General features: G+C 41.3%; 1 protein-coding gene across 4 annotated transcripts in view; it reads right to left on the bottom strand.

The window, feature by feature from the left end:
• DLGAP1 (DLG associated protein 1) overlaps positions 1-21,049 on the bottom strand; it is a 328,364-nt gene that overhangs the window by 166,876 nt on the left and 140,439 nt on the right. For all 4 annotated transcript variants that reach the window (XM_047793788.1, XM_047793791.1, XM_047793792.1 and 1 more), the window contains 2 exons: positions 17,517-17,694; positions 3,440-3,680 (listed from right to left, as the gene is read on the bottom strand). In XM_047793788.1, the coding sequence (XP_047649744.1) occupies positions 3,440-3,680; positions 17,517-17,694 (419 nt within the window). The remainder of the gene's footprint in view (positions 1-3,439; positions 3,681-17,516; positions 17,695-21,049) is intronic.

Raw genomic sequence — 21,049 nt, 5'->3', positions numbered from 1 at the left:
AAATATTCAGGTGGTTGAGGTCAGGGTGCTTGTTCTCCCAGTCAGCAAGGTAACTGCCCACTTGAAAATCTGACTTACCAGATAATACACACTAATCCTTACCCAATAGTGCTAATCCTTACCCAGAAGTCCCAGGTGCACTGGTTTATCCAAAAACTTTGTTCTATTAGATGGAGAGAGATCTGAGTGCTTGAAGCAGATGATAATAAAAGATTCTATCACAGTTTGCTAAGCCAAAAAAAAAAAATCAATAAACCAAAAGTAGTATAACTATAGATCACTTCCTAGCTGGGTTCCTAATTGGCCCCAATTTGCTGGGGCAAGTCTGTAAAGCCTTGATCATACACTAGGGGCTCCTTAGGGCCCCTTGGAGCCAAGCCTGTCTTCACAACACTTCCAGTGACAGCAGACACTTTTGTGGAACTTTGTGATTTCATTTTGCTAATGTGATGAAGGCTGAAGGAGAAAAGCTTAATAGCAGAGTTTGTTGAAAATTTGAACAATGTCTGGAACAAAACCCAAGGACTCAGAATGTGGATTGCTGTGGGGAAAAAGTTAGACCTTATAGCTGCAGTTGACAAAAATGAAGATCTCTTTTTCAGGCAAAGGGAACTTTAGGAAAAATGGAATCTGTTGTGTGTCCAAGAATAACGAGCAAAGGAGATATTGACGTCATGTCCTACTGAATGCAGATGTAAAATTTGACCTTTGTACCTGGGGTGGCAGTGGTTGAAATTAGAGTAAAGTCATTTCCTGATTAACACAGAGGAGCACATTCTTTCAAAAGTTAGTAGGTCCTATGAGAAATTAGATTTTCCATGGAAGGAAACTGGTAGGAAATTAATATGATAGTACTGAGATCATGTGAGAGAGAAAAGGAAAAGTGTGTGTGTGTGTGTGTGTGAGAGAGAGAGAGAGAGAGAGGAGAGAGAGAGAGAGAGAGAGAGAGAGAGAGAGAGAGAGAGAAGGGGGGGATGAGGAGAGAACACAGGTTATGGGAGCAGTAGAATGAAGGGCACAGAACTTTATTATATCATAAAATGACCCCCCCTTTTTAAAAAGAGAACAAATCCATGTCAGAGAGAAACTGTGAAAAGTGATATTACAATTCTGAAGGTCTTGCTTAGACTCTATTTTGATGCTTAGTCCTTAGACTGCTTGTTTTCCGTGATTGTCAAGATAAGGCATCAGGATGTTTAGTTGGATGGTGAAGGATGAAGTCACCAGGCACCCTGTACAAAAATCTGGTATTTTATGTGTCACCATTCACAGTGACAAATCCCACCTTGCTGCTCCTGACCCCCAGCCTGGAGCCTCCCCATCCAGTTGGCTGCAGGTGGACAGGGTCCAGGACTCAGGACAAAGCATGTGGTACCCAAGATGGAGCAGATACAGTTCCTTCTGGTGTTACCGCTCCCTATTTCTGGCTCTCCTCCCACATAGGGCCTTTGGCTAAAGCCCCTCTAATATCTCTTACATTCTAAGTGGAACAACACAGGATACCCTCCTAGGCCCCACTCGCCTCCTCTGATAGGGTTGTCAGATTTAGCAAACACTACAAACAATTGTGTAGTCTAAGTATATCCCACGCAATATGTGGGATATACTTACAAGACTAAAATATTCACTATTCATCTGAAACTCAGATTTTATGCGGCAATACTGTTGTTTGAAGTCCCGGACCCCCAAGAGTATCTGGGAAGGGTCTTCGGAAGGTCAGAATACGGTGTCTTGGGGTGAAGAGCACCGCACTAGAACTGAGGCAGGAAGTGTACGTAACCTGTCTCTTAAATGACAAAAACACAGAATCCTTTTAGTTGATCAGAAAACAGACATTCTGGAGCCTCTTGTCACTTTCCCCACAGCACTGCTTCCTCAGGGCCCTTGGCCTTCCTGGCCAGGATCTGCATTTTGCGTGTTTAAGGAGCAATGTGAGCACAGAAGTTGAGGCTGTTAAACAGAGAGAGGACCAGACACGGGGGAAGGGCTGTGGGGGACGAGGGGCAGGGAAACACCAAAGGCACAGTGAGGTGCTAGAGACGCAGGCAGACCTTCAAGCTGTACTTACTGCACGGATGTAAACACATACAGATATGCTCATGGATGAAGTCAAAATGTTTTCATTTCCTGAATCAACCTTATTTAATATACTAACCTCATCTGCCACTGTTCTTGCAGAATTGCCTAGTGAGCAAGAACACATATCCACCATCTCTTGTGGGAGAGTCAGCCAGGCCCAGAGCTGCTGAGCTCCAGTGGGGCTGCTGAGCCAGGAAACCATCTAGAAGCATCTTTTTCTTAATCCTGAGATCGTAACTTGCATTGGTTCACAATGAACACCTATTGTTTAACCTCTTTTTTTTAATTTTTATTTTTTGCAAATTCTCTCAACTCTGTATTTCAAGTTAGTAGGACTTTCACTTGGGTTTGAAGGTCTATTAATTCTCCAGCCTGCAAAAGTTCTAGGCTGAATGATAATTACTGACATTTGAAGCACCTAGAATGAAAACTGAATAATATAATAGTCTGGCACAGACTTTTCTTGCTAATTTATTCACCATTATTTATCTTGACCTTCGATTTGGTGATCTTTTTGTAGGACTTCTCTTTTTTGGAGTTATGCTAGATCCATCAAAGTTAAAATTAGTTAAGATGGAGGGGGTATTCTTCTTGGACCCAAATGTTATTTAAAAAGTATACCCCCAAACCCCCAAAACAACACATTCCCTGTCACATGTAATCCATGGCTATATTCTTAAGCAAGTTCCATGGAATCAGCTTAGTTCTTCTGTGCCTCTCTGACTAAAATTTAGTCAAAAGATAGTTTAGTGGCATAAACTGAAATTCAGTTTAGAGGGATGAGGAGGTGCTATATGGGTATAGATAGGATGTTTGGAAATAATGAAATAAACCTGCCTTCTGCTATAATGAAAGAAGATATAAAATATGCAATCGGTGGATCATCCATTTCTCATTTTCTCACAGTATTATTTTAGGTCTTTGGGGACAGTTGTTTTGTGGGTATGTTGGAATTAAAACATTTGCAACTCTGTGATGCTCAACAATCAGGGGGGCCTTGATTGATGGAGGGGGTTGACACCCCTAAATGTCAGGGCCTGATTATGGAGAACAGAGTTGGCTGGGGTGAGTGTGCTGGTCCTACGATGCTGTCGGGGTGGGGGTAGCTCTCCCTACTGTGTTGTCCCTCTTCCTCCCTTTGTTGCAGTTTCCTCTGTTGATACCAGGGATGGAGATGGAGGAAGAAGAGGGTGCGTGCATGCGGCCGGATAGAGGCAGGCAGGGAAGCCAAGCCTGGGCCTCGCAGAGCGTGTTTGGGCTTTTGTGGCTGGTGACTGTGTGATCACGGCGAGGGGACCACGTGTGCTGTCTGGGGAGAGTTGTGCCACAGCCCGGTGCGGGGACAGCTCCGCCCACTCACCCGTGCTGCTCTGGATGGTCCTGACGGTGGTGGTGGTGCGCGGCGGGGAGGAAGACCTCAAGGACACGCACTCGTCGTCCTGGGAGCATCCCTTCTCGATGGCGCGCACGTAGCTGTGGCTCCGCATGCGGAAGCAGCCGGGCATTGGCAGGTCCAGGGCCTCCACCGCCTGCGACTCCAGTTCGCTGAACACCGACTCGCACACCGACTCGAACTGCCCGTTCACTTCCATCTCGCTCACCTGCGGGGCAAGACGGACAGTGACACCAGCCCCTCAAGGGAGAAGCAACCCCTTCCTACAAGCACCTCCAAATTGCATCCCCAAGAACGCCCTAATGGCATTAAACTTGAATGCATCGTGTTTCTGTCACCTTACAGACTGCAGCAGAATGGCGTCTAGTTTATGATCCCAAATAGTCAATTCTAAGGAAAGAGCTTTAGGAATTCCCTGGTGGCTCAGCCTTGTCACTGTTCTGGGGCTGGTTGGATGCCTGGCCCAGGAACTTCCATGGGCCTCAGGAGAGACTCTGTGTTTGTGTGTTGGGGGGGGGGGGGGGCTGGAAAAAAAACCAAAAAACTTTGTTTTTAGATTGCAAGGAAGTGTGGGGTTGGGAAATCTTATTCCAGTGCATGTGGAGGTGCTAATTCTCCTTATGTACAAGGGCCAGTTTTTGTTTGTTTGCTTTTGTCTTTTTAGGGCTGCACAGGTGGCATATGGAGGTTCCCAGGCTGTGGGTTGCATTGGAGCTACAGCTGCCAGGCTATGCCATAGCCACAGCAATTCTGGATCTGACCTGCATCTGCAACCTATGCCATAGCTTAATCCACTGAGCCGGGCCAGGGATGGAACCCCCATCCTCGTGGATACTAGTCCAGGTTATAATCCGCTGAGCCACAATAGGAATTTCCTTAAGGGCCAGTTTTATCGGCTGATGGTTAGAGTTCATGTATTTCATTGGGAAATTTTGTTTTAGCACAAACATTTTAGAAACTACTATTTTTACTGTAACTTTGGAAGTGACAAGTTCATGGAACAATTTGTGTTGATTGATGCTTAATGTAGTGCAAAGTATGGAAATAGGCCCTGTATTTTCTGGCAAGTTGCCCACATTCATTCTTTTTTTTTTTTCTGTCTTTTTGGGGCCCCACTCAAGGCACGTGGAAGTTCCCAGGCTAGGGGTCAAATGATAGCTACAGCTGCTAGCCTGTGCCACAGCCACAGCAAGGTGGGACCCAAGCCGCATCTGTGACCTCTGCTGCTGTGCTTGTGACAATGCTGGCTCCTTAACCCACTGAGCGAGGCCAGGGACCTAACCCGCATCCTCATGGATTCTAGTCGGGTTGTAACTGCTGAGCCACAGCGGGAACTTCAAGATATTCTGCACAAAAATAGACCAAACCCAAATATGTCAAAATCTTGGAAAGTGCTATTGAGATTTTTTACACCAGCTGCACACTGTCTAAAGGAGGTCACAGTCTTCTCTATGAAAGGCTGATATGGTCCACAAATTGTTTATAAATGCTAAAAATCTTCCAAATGTAGTCTTCCCTTTTTGAGAAATCAGTTTTTATTTGCTTATATTCCTCTGTGTATAAGTTATACTGGATTTTGAGCACCACCTTAAAAAAAAAAAAAATCCAGAACCGTTGGTAGATCAATTTCTCACTTCACAGCTAATTTAATAGTAGTGTGGAAGCATTCGTCAAAGTTCTGCTACTTTCTAGAACTTCCTGTGTCTAATTTCCTTAATATCAAAGCCATAAGTAATTGAAAATTTAACAGATTAAACTATAATTAAGTTTAGAGCATATACTGAAAGTGATTGCAATTTTCGACCGTATTCGTTTTGTGTTATCTGGAGATGCAGTCCAGTAATGGCTAATTTCTTTAAGCTTCAGATAAAAATAACCAATTACATTAAGGCATATCAAGTGGAAAAAAGACATGCATTTGTTTTTCTTTCTCTCTCTTTTTTTTTTTTTGCTTTTTAGGGCCGCACTTGTGACATATGGAAGTTCCTAGGCTAGGGTTCAAATTAGAGCTACAGCTGCCAGCCTACACTACAGCCACAGCAACGCCAGATCTGAGTCACGTTTGTGATCTACACCATAGCTCATGGCAACACCAAATCCTTAATCCACTGAGCGAGGCCAGGGATGGAACCCGCATCCTCATGGATCCTACTCTGGTTCGTTAACCGCTGAACCATGAAGGGAACTCTGAGACATGCATTTCTTAATAACAATTCCTTATAGTTTAAAGTAGTATTTTCATACACTTTATCTAATTTGATATAAATTATATATATGTAAAATTTTTATTTTTTTTTAGGAGATACTTGGAGATGGATTTAGTCATAAAGGGACATGCTATTTGCAACTAACTGTCAGAAAGAGTGAGCAAATGAGTCAGAATCTTAATAGCCTATGAGTGTGAATCTGGGGAAAGGATGTATAGGAGATCTTTGTATTTTACATAGGACTCTTCTGTCAGTTGGAATGATTTCAAAATAAGGAGTAAAACAAACTATATCTTCTATTATTATTACTATTAGATTTTTCCTCTATTAATCAAGCATCGAAAAGAAATAGTAAAGCATCTATTTCTGTCAAGTAACAACTATTAAACTCGGATGATTATCTTTCCAGAGGGTATTAATGTGCCTTACCCTATTTTTCAAAAAATTGAATCATAAAATAAGTACAATTCTGCAAACTTTTTTTTTTTTTCCCTTAGCCGCCTTCTTCTTCTTCTTTTTTTTTCTTTTCTTTTTTTTTGCTTTTTTAGGGCTGCCCTTCTCGCATATGGAGGTTCCCAGGCTAGGGGTCGAATCAGAGCTGTAGCCGATAGCCTACACCACAGCCACAGCAATTCGGGTCCCGAGCCACATCTGTGACCTACACCACATCTCACGGCAACGCCAGATCCCCAACCCACTGAGTGAGGCCAGGGATCCAACCTGCATCCTCATGGATGCTAGTCAGATTCATTTCCACTGAGCCAGGAAGGGAACCCCTAGCCTTCTATTTTATACTTATGTTCTTAATAGGATTCTCCTTCATTCTCTTTTACCTTTTTGTTTTTATTATATACAGATGCAGAGCACCATGCAAAATAAATGTATAACCTGTGAACTATAAATAAAGCAAACACCCTTGTAACTACTACTGAGATCAAGAAACAGAACTTTTTTGAGCACCCCAGAAGCCCCTCCATGTTCCCCATCTGAACCCCAACCCCCCCTCCCTCCCTCCAAAAGTAGCTGCTGCTCTGAGTTTTATTGCAATCACTTCTTAGCATTTATGTTTTTCTCACCTAAGTGTGCAACCTTGGACCCTATGGTTTTGTCTTACCCATTTTAAAAATGTGATACAGGAGTTCCCGTCGTGACGCAGTGGTTAACGAATCCGACTAGGAACCATGAGGTTGCGGGTTCGGTCCCTGCCCTTGCTCAGTGGGTTAAGGATCCGGCGTTGCCGTGAGCTGTGGTGTAGGTTGCAGACGCGGCTCGGATCCTGCGTTGCTGTGGCTCTGGCGTAGGCCGGTGGCTACAGCTCTGATTAGACCCCTAGCCTGGGAACCTCCATATGCCGCGGGAGCGGCCCAAGAAATAGCAACAACAACAACAACAAAAAAGACAAAAGAAAAAAAAATGTGATACATCTTTTAATTCACTTTTACATACAGGCCTCCCTCCATCCACTTTTAAAAAATATTACAATTTATCTATTGAAGCAGTGGGTGGTGGTGGTGGGGAGTTTGCCTGGAAAGCTGCCCACAGTCTGGATTTGCTGATTTCCTGCTCAAGGTGGGATTTAGTGTTTTCTGCTGTCCTTTGTATTTCCTGAAATTTGAAAGCTGGATCCTGAGGCTTGATCAGACTCAGGTTCAATCTCTTTGCAAGCCTAGAAGTCGTGTGTCATGGGCTGGCTCTCTCATCAGAAGGCACATTGTGTCTGGTTATCTCTCTTTTGAAGTGGTTGGGAGTTAGTATGCTCACTGCCTAGATTCATTCATTCATTGGGGGTTGCAACATGGCAAAATTCTTAATTCCATCAATTTTTACAGTCACTGGTTGCAATACTTTTTATAAAGAAATGCTTCCTCTCATTATTTGGTTACTCAGAAAGGACAGTTCATATAGGAACAGCAAGATGTTTGAGTTTTTTCTCTTTTATTTACTAATTTTTTTAGAATATATATATATATATATATTTTTTTTTTTGCCTGCTCCCAGGCATATAGAGTTCCTGGGCCAGGGATCAGATTTGAGGTGCAGTTGCAACCTATGCTGCAGCTGCAGCAACCCCAGATCCTTTAAGCTACTGTGTTGGGGTGGGGATGAACCTGCAACCTGGTGCTGCATAAACACTGCTGATCCCGTTGCGCCACAGCAGGAACTCTTACTAATTTTTAAGGTAATAAATTTGTTCCCTCAGCTACTGAACGTGATCAATTATTTTTTAGAAATATTAGAATGAAATCATAGATTTTAAAATATTTGATGATTTTAAATCCACTTCAATTATTATTCTTACTGAACTCAGATCTCTCCCTTCTTTGGCCAATGGGAACCTCTTAAATTGGTTCCTGAGTCTTTTTGACGTGAGACTAGTGGTCTTTGACAGCGTCTTTGATATTTCATATGACAAGGCACTCAAAATTCCTATCTTTCCTGACTAGTCCTGAAATCAATTTTTCTCCAGAAAACCTTTTAGTGGGAAGTAGCATCACGAGAACACAGTTTGGGCCTCAGGAAGCTTCATTGTCATTGCTCCTGGGTGGGTCATTGTTCCCAGGTGTTTGCAGTGGGCAGAACTAGGTTATGAATACATCAAATTCAACTTCACATGGCACTGTTTCTATGTAACTTCTTCTATATTATGTTTTTGCTTTTATCTTTGTTCCATACTAAAAATCCTGGGTTTTCAAGGACACAGAAGATAATGAGGTTGGGATATTCTACAGTTACTCATTTGCTTTCCTCCACAGTCCATACACAGCAGCCTCAGAAAAACATATGAACACCACCACTGTCCATGCCATTATGAAAATAGTTCACAATTTTTTTTTTTTGCATAAGCTCTCTCTTCTTTCCTTATTCAAAAATAGTTGTGCTATGTTTACATTGTCATGGCACATACCCTACATCTTCTTTCCCACGGTAGCTCTCATTGGTCTTAGTTTTAAAAAATATATATTTATAGTTATACAAATAACTATTTAATACTTTTTCATATAAAAGATGATTCTTTATCAAACTTATACACAAATATAAGTTGTGTATACTTATAAATGGCTTATAAAGACAAAGTGCAGCCCTCCCCTGACTCACCCAGCTGACCCCCAATTCTCCCTTCCCAGAGGGAAGCATTTTCAATTCTTCCAGCTGGATCTTAGGGGGTTTGCATGCATATTGCCAAACAAATTGCAAGTGAATCTCTTAATATGTTCATAGACCTCTGATAACCTTTTGGTTTCCTTCCTGCTCTTGAAGCATCTCTCTAAGAGCTTTCTACTGCAGTCCATGGCCGCCGAGGTCATTGCTGTCCTGGGATCTCCTTCCCCATCATTTCGGGGGTGCCCTTCCTCATCTCTTCTGTGGTGGAGCCCCTGTTCCCTCCTCCTGGTTTTCTTCCCTCCTTCTGATGGAGCACGTCTTTGAGTGCTTTCCTGGGCAGGGTGGCCACCTCACATTGATAGACATGTCTGCATCGACCTTTGCTGTTTAGGGAGAGCAGGCCCGCATTTAGAATTCTAGCTGCATCCTTCCTCCTTTAAAATGTTTCCAAGCTTTGCTCCTTGTCTCTTAGCTTCTCCCCTGTGTGTGCTAGAGATTGAGAAAATGGATGCCTTTCTCATTCCTGAGACTTCCCATGTGAGCTTGGTTTGTCCCATCCCTTCTGGAAGCTTTTTAGGATTTTTTTGGTCCTGAATCATCTAATGATCTTTCTCAACCTGTGAATTCATGGCTTTCAGTTCTGGGACTATTTCTGGGACCATTAAGTCATTGGTAATTGCCTTCCTTCTGTTTTCTCTTTTCTTTCTGAAAAGCCTACTAGTCAGTGTTGGAATCCAAGAAGGTCAAAGAATTCAAGAAAAAAAAACATGAAGAAAAATATATTGATATGTTATAATTGCCAAAACCAAGTTGGAGGACTTATACTTGGTGATCTCAAAACATACTACAAAGCTACAATCATCAAAACAGTTTGGCACTGACTTAAGGACAGACATACTGACTGATGGAACAGAGAGGAGAGTCCAGAAATAAACCCAGAGATCTATTTTCTACTAGTTCTTACATCTGGTCATTTGGGTTGTCTAAAGTTCATTGATAAGTCCTCAGGATGGGCTCATGGAAACAATTTTCCTTGCATTTATCCATGGCTTAGAATAGTGGGCCCATGGCTTTTATACTTGAAAATCAGTTTTTCTGGGTCTACAATCCTTGGTTTACATCTCCCCCCCGCCTCCCCGACTGTAATAACGTATTACTCAATTTTCTTTTGAGTAAATCAGTTATTGTTTTAGGGTCTAATGAGAATTAATTAATTTTTGTTCTTTTTAAAGTCACTTGCTCAGATTATCTAGAAGTTCAAAGGGAGGTGGTGGTGGTTTTTTTTTTTTTTAATTCTTCAAAGTCGTGTAATTTTATTACATTCTGTCTTGCTATTTATTGTTTTGTGTCAATTTCTCACGTACCTGGTATTCTCTTTGGAATCATGTTTTTATTTTTATTTCAGGGAACTTTTTTCTAGTGTTTTAAAAATTTTTTTTTTTAATTAGAGTTGCTTCACAATGTTGTGCCAATTTCTGCTGTACAGCAAAGTGACCCAGTCATACACACACACATACACACACACACACATACATTCTTTTTCTCTAATTATCTTCCACCATGTTCTATCCCAAGAGATTGGACATAGTTCCCTGGGCTGTACAGCAGGATCTCATTGCTTATCCATTCTAAATGTAATCATTTGCATCTGCTAATCCCAAACTCCCAGTCCCTCCCACCTTTACTGTTTTGTTATTTGTTCTGGTTCTTTGCTTTCATTTCCTTCTTCAGAGACTTGCTATCTCTAGGTCCAATCTTTGCCTTTCTTCCATATTTATCAATTTCTTTTGAATACTTTTTAGAAAACTTTTCATTTATTTTTCACTTAAAAAAGTTCCTTCTTTTTAAATTCTATTTTTCTTATGAAATGTCCTCTATTCCTTCAGTCTAATCTTCATTTTGAAATGATTTTTCTTTTGTTTCTAATTCTTTCCTGAGTTCTGTGACATCATGGTTAGGTTTTTGAAAATTCAGATATATCTTTTCCTCTCATCTCTTATGTCATTTTTCTGAGTGTCCTTTAGCTCATTTTGATAGAGTGTGTATACTTTTGATCTATTTGGAAGTGTGTCTTTCTGGCATGTTTTCATTTTTGGTAGGAAAATTATTCTCCTTATTTTCTTATTATAGTGACTTTGTGATTTAAAGTGGATTTTTTTTTGTTCCTCATTTCTCAGTAAAATCAGTTTTTTCTGACCTTGAGAGGTTGATATATTCAGGATTTCCCTCCTACATTCACAGGGCTTCCTCTTCTATTGTTTTAGCATTGTATTGCTTTCTGAAATTTCTTGATTCTTTTGCTCCTTCCTCCAGCTTGTACCTGAAGCTTCTCTTTCTTTCTTTGCATTGTCTCTGTCTTGCTCATATTTGATTCCACTGCCAACTATTTCTTCTCAGAACAGGTCCTCTCCTTGAAGGAAACACTGGTTTCCAGTGTACACAGAGATGCAAGGTCAACCCCTCCTGACCTTGCTCTAGGCTCCTTGAATTTACCTCCTATGAGAGAAGGAAGATCCTTCCCAGGTTCAGCTGCAGTTCTCAAATACCACCCCCTCCAAGCTTTCCCAGGAGTAACTGCTGCTGGTTTCATCCTGCTTTACATCCATCAGGAAAGTCATGGTTTTTCTCTGTGTCCTCCTACGCCGACATGGATACAATGTTGACTTATGGCTACTGGTGGTTTACATTTGGGATTCATGGAATATCTTGTCACCTCTTTTTGCCATAAATGTTGTCCATGGGTTTTTGGTTTTTCTATCTAGTTGTTCTGTCTGCTTTTATATGGAGACTCAGGAAGATTCAGACACTAAACTGCCACCTCCATAATATTGTCTAGCATGACTGGACCATAATTTACTTAACCACTGCCTTGTGGGTGATGATTCAGTTATCGCCTTGGAGATCATGCTGTGACCAGCATCCTGCATTTATCTTTATATTCTGGTACTTCCATTTAGGTATTCAAAGGTCTCCAAGTGGGATTTGCTTGCCAAAAGATATGTTTTACCCTTTTGTCTATTTTACCAAGTTACTTTCAAAAGTAATTGTAGTAATTCACCCCAAAGAGCAAGTAAGGCATTACTCACTTTTCCACATGGTCATCAAAACTGAGTATTTAGCTGTTTTTGCCTCTGATATGTCAAAAGTGATACTGTATTGTTTCAGTTTGTTTTTACCAACCTACCAGCATATATGGGCATTTCTTCCTGTATTTATTGGACTTGGTGTCTTTTTACCTTTTGGATTTGCTATTTCATAAGATTTTCCCAAAATTCTTTTAGGTTGTTTATCTTTTCATACTAGTTGGTAGAAACACTTTAGGCAACTGGAATATTAAGCTTTTTTCTTGATGCGTTTAAGTACCACCCGCCCCCATCAATTTTAATTTTAGGATATCTTTTGCTAACACAGAAATATTTTATTTTTAGTTAGAATAGATGTCTATGATTTATGTTTTCTAGAATTCTTATTTTATTAAAAGTTTTAATTCTCAGCACAATATCATACGCATATTCCCCCAATTATAATTTCTTGTCATTTTGTCTTACTGCTCAGATTTTAAATTCATTTGGATTTATTTTGTATGTGGGAAAAAGGAGTAGTTTGGTGTTCTTCTTACTATATCATGGGCAGTTTGCTTGAATTCTCTGAGCCTCACTTTCCTAATCTATAAAATGTGTAGAATATACCTACCTCAAAAGGATGCTTTGAGAGTAAAAACGAAATATATAAGTGCATATTTCTAGGCGCATGGTAGGCATTACATAAATACTAGATATTTTATGAGACAATGTAGTGGGAAGAATAAGACAGATTACTCTCATTCTAAAGACTGAGTATCATAAATTAAAAAATGATCTTTCTTGTAGTTGATATGAAATTAATGAGATAATATGCAAAGCTTATAACATGTATCAGGTAAGCAATACTTGGTAACTCCTCCATTGTTATCATTTCCCATTATTACCACTGCTATTATTAGCAATATTATTGCCACCAACACCTCAATTCCAACAGGTGTTAGAGAAATTTACTAATTAGGAGTCAGGACACTCGGGTTTTCTAGGTTCTGTCGCTGACTAGCTGTGTACTCACAGATGCTTAATTCATCTGAGTTTCCATTTCTTTGTATCTATACAGTGAAGGGATGGTCTAGGTCAAGAGTCACAGCTAAACTGCTGGTATTACCACTGGGCACAATAACTGATTACATTCACATTTTAAAAATAATGTGGAAGCCCAACAAATTGCTGAACAAAACATGTCTGTGGCCTTCTAGTTTACCATTCCAGGTGAAGATACTTGAGATCTGGACTTGAAATAAAATAAGACGTAAATTGAAGGAATTTGGAAATGCGTTATTCTACCAAATATTTAAAAATATTTATTTATGTATTTATTTATGTTTGCTTTTTAGGACTGTTCCTGTGGCATATGGAAGTTTCCAGGGTAGGGGTTGAATCAGAGCTGTAGCTGCTGGCCTACACCACAGCCATAGCACTGTGGGATCCTAGCTGCCATCTGCAACCAATACCACAGCTCACGCCAACACCAGATCCTTCACCCACTGAGCAAGGCTAGGGATCGAACCCGCATCCTCATGGAGACTACATTGGGTTCTTAACCTGATGAGCCACAATGGGAACTCCCAAATATATATATATATATTTGTCTTTTTTTTTCTATTTCTTTGGGCCGCTTCCACGGCATATGGAGGTTCCCAGGCTAGGGGTCGAATTGGAGCTGCAGCCACCGGCCTACACCAGAGCCACAGCAACGCGGGATCCGAGCCGCGTCTGCAACCTACACCACAGCTCATGGCAACGCCAGATCGTTAACCCACTGAGCAAGGGCAGGGACCGAACCCGCAACCTCATGGTTCCTAGTCGGATTTGTTAACCACTGCGCCACGACGGGAACTCCCCCAATTTTTTTTTTTTTTTTTGTCTCTTGTCTTTTTTGTTGTTGTTGTTGCTATTCTTGGGCCGCTCCCACGGCATATGGAGGTTCCCTGGCTAGGGGTCTAATCGGAGCTGTAGCTGCCAGCCTACGCCAGAGCCACAGCAACGCTGGATCCAAGCCGAGTTTGCAACCTACACCACAGCTCACGGCAATGCTGGATCCTCAACCCACTGAGCAAGGGCAGGGACCGAACCCGCAACCTCATGGTTCCTAGTCGGATTCGTTAACCACTGAGCCACAACGGGAACTCCGCTGCACCAAGAAGGGAACTCCTCAATTTTTATTAGATATATATATAATAAAAAATATAGAAAGGGGATAAACATATAAAAAGATGTTCATTTTTCCTCTATCATCCATGCACAGTCTCTTTTCAGGGATATTTGATTTCTGCAAGGTATCAGTGGCAGAAATAAACAGTTCGATTATTCTAGACCATTTTCTTGGCTTATGACATGTTACTTTGTTCTTTATTGGAGTCTTTGATGAGTAATATATCAGTTTTTAAGAAGGCAGAGGATATAATGTGCTTAAATTCTATACTATTAGCACTGCTACTAAAGATCTATAAGAGAGAATATCTCCAACATCATAAAAACCAACCACTTTTTGAAAAGCCTAGAGTATATATGGTAGGATGCTTTGAAGAAGAAGTCGTTACCTTTTGAATAAGGATGACATTGGGACAGCGATTGAAAGTTTGAAATTATCCTTAATGACACTATGTTACTTTAAAACTGAATATGGAACTAGGAAAATGATGGGTCATTAGGAACCCATTTAGGATAGCTCTCTCTGTATTTTACTTAAGGCAAAATGATCACAGCACTGAACTGCAGACTTGACCCATCACAGGATCAAGGCCCACATATGCCTCCGGTGATTCGATGCTATTGTACTAAATTGTCACCAGAAGAGACATTGTCTCGGGGAAGGTCAGATCTGTGGCATAGGTACTAAAAGCAGGCAGCTGCATAGATGCATGCCCTGATGAGGAAGTGAGGCACTCTCTTGTTTTAAACATGTAAAATGGTAAGAGCAGTGAGTGTGTATAAACATTTTCCAACAAAATATTTAAACTCACATCAGAGCACTGGGAACTGTATCTGGCCACTTATGATGGAGTGTGATGAAGGATAATGTGAGAAAAAGAATGTGTATATGTATGTGTGATGGGTCACTTTGCTGTATAGTAAAAAATTGACAAAACTGTAAACCAGCTATAATGGAAAAAATAAAAATCATTAAAAATTAAACTCCCATTATATTCTGCATGTATGATACCTGGGATTTATAGACTGTTTTACAGTTCTGGAAGGCTGGGTGACCATGAGCCTGTCCAGGATGAAGATGAGCTTAAAGAAAGAAGTTTTATATTGTTTACTGCAGAAAAAACTAAGAATAAAGCAAATCCAAATTTCATCAAATGAGTCACCTAGTATTTACCTAAGAGTTGGAACAGCGGGTATCATTGTACAGCATCAGCTAGCACAAACAGCAATGCATTCTCTCGGAGATTTCTTTAAGGAAGTGTACAGGAGGCAAAGATTGGAATCTGATATGCCAGCTTTCCCTGACACCTTCTCTACCCTGCTCATGGAGCCTTGCCATGGTTCCTGCCTTTGCTCTTCAAGAATACGTTTAAAGTAGGGAGCTCTATTTTGGTGGTAGGGACAACATGAGAGCAGTGGTCCTATGTTGAGGTCTTACTCTGACAGATCAGAGATGCTCCAGTCCTTAGCCTCCCACCACCAGCCTCACCATTTTCACCATCACTCTCCACACCACTGCCATCATCACTACCACTTCCACCACCAGCCTCACCGCTTTTACCACCTTCACCACCACTCTCAGCAGTGTTAATTCCCCAGGAGGGTTAACACTGTGGTTAATTAACACCCCAGAAGTGTGAATTCTCACCTTGATGATCATAGTGACGTCTAAACCAGCTTCTCTGCCTCTCACTTCTCATCCTCTGCAATCTTTCCTACATTTTGGGGGCCAGATTTAATTATCCTACATCGAAATTCTGATCATATCTCTTGCCTGCTTACAAGTGAAGTTTTAATTATTCTTTGTTTTTTATGTTTATTTATTTATTTTGCCTTTTTTTTTTTTAGGGCCACACCTGTGGCATATGGAGGTTCCCAGGCTAGGGGTCGAATCAGAGATGTAGCTGCCGGCCTACACTAGAGTCACAGTCACAGCAACACCAGATCTGAGCCACATCTGCGACCTACACCGTAGCTCACGGCAACACCGGATCCTTAAGCCACTGAGCAAAGCCAGGGATCAAACCCTTGTCCTTATGGATACTAGTCAGATTCGTTAACCCCTGAGCCACAACAGGAACTCCTTAATTAATCTTTAATCAGACCATTTCCTAATGAATACAAGTCTAGGCCTCTGGGCCCTGTGTGGAAGGCTAGGCTCAAAAAAATGTCTCCAGGACAAATCCAGAATGGATTTCCCATTGCTGGAGCTGCAAGTATTCTGAGCTCCAACTACACAAGAGCATTTGTTATTTCTTAAGTAGGCTTTAGGCCAGCATTTCTTGAAGTTCAGATATATACTACTTTAATAATTATTCCTTTATTAATTTTTGCTTTAGTTGAATCACGTGGAATACTTGCTAAAATGCATATTCCTAGACCCCATGCCTAGAAACTCTCTCTTTAGAGTCCTGGATGCTGAATACCTTTTTCTCCTTAGATTTGGGATCTTGTTGACAATTTTGCGACCACAAAGAAAGTCTTATTTAACTTCTGGTTACTTACCTATCTTATAAAGGACTAATATGAAAATATAAAGCAACTGGTACAGTGCCTGACCTGATAAAGGCAGCTCTCATGCTTAATTCTCGCCCTAACCAACACGAGTGTCTTTGTAGTGTTTAAGGAAATGATGTTTATGACATCACTTTTATATTTTTTGGATGCTCTTAGGCTATAAACTTTGGGGGAACAGGAATTATGTATTATTCATCATTGACTAACTTGCGAAATGTGGCCCAGTATTTTGCTCATTTCATATTAGTTTAGTTAGTAGTATGGTACTTATTTTAAAAAATTATGATATAAATTAATATCACTACAAAAAATTCTTTTTTTGTTTGTTTTTTTGGTCTCCCCAGAGGAAGCCCCAAGCCACCTCCTGCTCCTCTGGTGTCCTCTGAAAGCTGCAGGGTCAGGCCTTCCAGGATCCTAGGTTCCACCTTGAGCCTGGTTAACCTTCTCCCATATTCTCTGAGATCATGGGTGGGAGATACCAAGACCCTTTAGCTGAATATTTTGGATGCTGCACTGTCGCCTTTACTGAGTCTTTGTTCCCAGTCCTGGGTATCAGTTCTTATATGTGGGCTTCTGTCTCATTACCAAGACACAGTATTCACCCAGGACTCTGAGTGGTAAATAGATCAAATCTCACTTCCGGTGCCTGGGTCTCTCCCTTGATGACCCGCTTAACACTTTTATGCTTAGACACTGCCTTGGTTTTGCCAGTGAGGTCTCCTGTCCTTTTATCCTTCAAGCCTCAACTATCAGTTCCTTAATGACAAATATGCTGCTGCCAACTGACTGCTCATGAAATTTCCCAGGACTGCCATGTGCTTTTACCATCTGCAGCCCCCTGCTGGTAGACTGTTGGTACCAGGAGCCCTGTAGTCAAACACTTGGAGCATTTAGAACCGCCCACTTGCCTGACCCCTCAGCCTCCTCGCTTCTCCCCCCTCTGGGTTTCCAGTAACCCTTGTGTGGTTCACTGTTGGGGCTCACCTGGCTGATGGTGCTCATGGCACGCATGTAGCTCTCATTCCTGGAGCGGAACTTCGGTGATGTGAGCAGGCCTGCAGGGTCAAGGCTGTCCAGGCTTCGGTTGATGGAGACTTCACTGACTGCCCTCAGGTAACTGTGACTCCGGATCTGGAGTTTGGGAGAGTGTTCATTGGAAATCCTGGAAGAGAGCAAGGGAAAGTGCCTTGAGTCCTGTTCCAACACACAGGCAGTGCTGAGACAGGGCGGTACTGTGATTGACACGCACCATAAATACCGTGTGAAGAATACAGATGCTCACCCGTGGTCGCTAAACCTCCCCGTGGGGTCTCAGAAAGAGACATTTTGATGGGCAGTCCTTGAGATTGGATGACATGAGAGTGCAATGGTAATTCTGAAATAACTTTCTCATTCACATTTTCCTTCTGTCCTGGGGAGGGAGGTTATAGAGGTCTCTGCCTTGCCCCAGAATCTTGCTCTGTGTAACTGGTTAAGCTTTTCCTTTGTACTCATTTCTTTTCTGTGCCATCATTTTGTTTTTGGACTTTCTAGTCATGGCAAGTGGGTAAATATCTATATACGCTATATTAATACCGCTAGCAATCTTTCTATCATCTATTTATCTCTCTATCTGGATCTTGATCATTTAGTTGAGGTTTAGTGAACAAAACTTAAATTTTAGCGATTAAAGATGTGCACGTCTCTAAATCTCGATATGCAAAGACAAGTCTTTACATGTGTTGTGCCCTTTAGATTTTTTTCCAAGATGCATTTTAAAACCATCCAAGGAGAAACTGCTCATTGCAAAAAGCCAAGCCATCCAGAAGTGCACAAAACAGAAAGTGGGTCTCCTAAACATCTTGTTCCTGTTCCGGAATTCCACTCCCTAAAAGAACTACCCAGACCAGAAGTTCCTGTTGTGGCTCAGTGGCAATGAATCTGACGAGTGTCCATGAGGATGCAGGTTTGATCTCTGGCCTTGCTCAGTGGGTTAAGGATCTGGCGTTGCCATAAGCTGTGCGGTAAGCCAATGGTACAGCTCTGATTCAACCCCTAGCCCTGGGAACTTCTATATGCTGCAGGTGCGGCCCTAAAAAGACAAAAAAAAAAAAAAAAAAAAAGCAGCCACCCAGAGCAGTTCCATGTATGTCTTTTCTTAGCCTGTCTATACACAGTTGTTTTTTTTTAAGTAATTTAAAGAATTTTAAATTGAAATATAGTTGATTTACAATGCCAGTTTCAGGTATACAGCACAATGATTCAGTTATAGAAACATATATATATATACATATATATACACACATGTATATTCTTTTGTAGATTCTTTTCCACTATAGGTTATTACAAATATTGAGTCTTGAGTCTAGTTCCCTGGGCTATAAAGTAGGTCCTTGTTGATTATCTGTTTTATATAGAGTAGTGTGTATTTTTTAATCCCAACTCCTAATTTTTGTGTCCTTGCCTCCACCTTTGGTAATCATATCTATCTCTGTGTTTTTAGTGTGTGTTTTTTTGGGGGGTGGGGGCGGGGAGGGCACACACAGGGCATATGGAAATTCCCAGGCTAGGAGTCGATCTGGTGCTGTAGCTGCCATTCTACACCACAGTCACAGCAGCACGGAATCCTTGCCACATCTGTGACCTACACCACAGCTCATGGCAATGCTGGATCCTTTAATCTTTTGAGCAAGGCCAAGGCTTGAACCATTGTCCTCATGGATACAGTCAGGTTTGTTACTACTGAGCCATAACAGGAACTCCCAGGTAATTTTTAAAGTTTGTTTTCGTGTGGGATTCAGGGTGATTTTTCTTTCATTATTAAATTATTATTATTTTTTTGCTGTAACATGGCTTGCAATTAAAAATTAAAGTCGAGGAGTTCCCTTTGTGGCTTGGTCCCTGGCCTTGCTCAGTGGCTTAAGGACCAGTGTTGCCAGTGAGCTGTGGTGTAGGTCACAGACATGGCTTGGATCTGGTGTTGCTATGGCTGTGGTATAGGCCGGCAGCTGCAGCTCCAATCTGACCCCTAGCCTGGGAACTTCCATATGCCGTGGGTTCGGCCCTAAAAAGCAAAAGGAAAACAAAACATTGGTAAGGAGAAAGATGTAGGCCTAAAATAGCTGCTATTATTTATCATTATTCTGGAGGTCCTAGCCAATGATATTATATATACGTATATAATATATATATATATATAAAAGAAATAGGAAATACAAATATAGTGAAGAAAAAGGTAAATTTTGAGTATTTACAGATTATACAGTTAATTATCTGGAAGATAAAAGAAAATCAACTGAAAAACTATTAAAACTAATGAGTGATTACCCCAGATAGACACAGGGTAAAAATAGAGAAATTAATTGTTTTTCTATATACTGTCACCACTAAATAGAAAATTTAAAAATCCCATTCAAATGGCAAAACATTATAAATTAAGTAGAAATGGCAAAAAAGATGTGCACCAGAAATTTTTGAAAAAAGTGATAAAACTTTATGGAAGGCTAAATAAAAAAGCAAGACAGGAGTTCCCGTCGTGGCGCAGTGGTTAACGAATCCGACTAGGAACCATGAGGTTGCGGGTTCGGTCCCTGCCCTTGCTCAGTGGGTTAACGATCCGGCGTTGCCGTGAGCTGTGGTGTAGGTTGCAGATGCGGCTCGGATCCCGCGTTGCTGTGGCTCTGGCGTAGGCCGGTGGCTACAGCTCTGATTAGACCCCTAGCCTGGGAACCTCCATATGCCGCGGGAGCGGCCCAAGAAATAGCAACAACAACAACAACAACAACAACAAAAGACAAAAGACAAAAAAAAAAAAAAAGCAAGACAATTTTCCTGGATGGAAAACTCAGTGTAGGAGTTCCCATCGTGGCACAGTGGAAACAAACCTAACTAAGAACCATGAAGTTGTGGGTTCCATCCCTGGCCTGGCTTGGTGGGTTAAGGATCCGGTGTTGCCATGTGCTGTGCTCTAGGTCACAGACATGGCTCGGATCCTGCGTTGTTGTGGCTGTGGTGTAGGCTGGCAGCTGTGTCTCCGATTGGACCCCCAGCCTGGTAATCTCCATATGTTGTGGGTGTGGCCCCAGAAAGAAACCCCAAAAAACTCAATATTGTAAAAAAGATAAAATTTCCCTAAATGAATCCACAAATTTAATACTAAAATCTGAGAATTTGATAAGTGGCCACTTTTTGAATTGCACCGAGGGAGAGACCAAATTAAAAGAGACATAAAATTTAACGTCAAATGAAACCTCTTACATGTTTTACTTCTACAAGAGAGAAACTGATTTTTCTAGCAGTGTTCCTTATGGATCTGGCAAGTAGCTGCCCCACCTAAAGATACCTGTCAGGTCAAGCAAATATTTTCCATGTCTTATGGGCTATTAGGGTGATTCATCATGGATCACTTTATAAATGCCCACGCCAAACATCCCAACCCCAAAATAAACAAAATGAGGAGTTAATCTTTCCTTTAAGCTCTCTTCTAGGGAAAGAGAGCCTTAGCTCGAAGCATTTATAACTGAAAGTTCACTTCTGCA

Source organism: Phacochoerus africanus, chromosome 8 (genome assembly GCF_016906955.1).
Source record: "Phacochoerus africanus isolate WHEZ1 chromosome 8, ROS_Pafr_v1, whole genome shotgun sequence".
Classification (NCBI taxonomy): domain Eukaryota; kingdom Metazoa; phylum Chordata; class Mammalia; order Artiodactyla; family Suidae; genus Phacochoerus; species Phacochoerus africanus.
The sequence above is the reverse complement of the archived record's forward strand: the minus strand, read 5'-3'. Positions and strand labels throughout refer to the sequence as shown.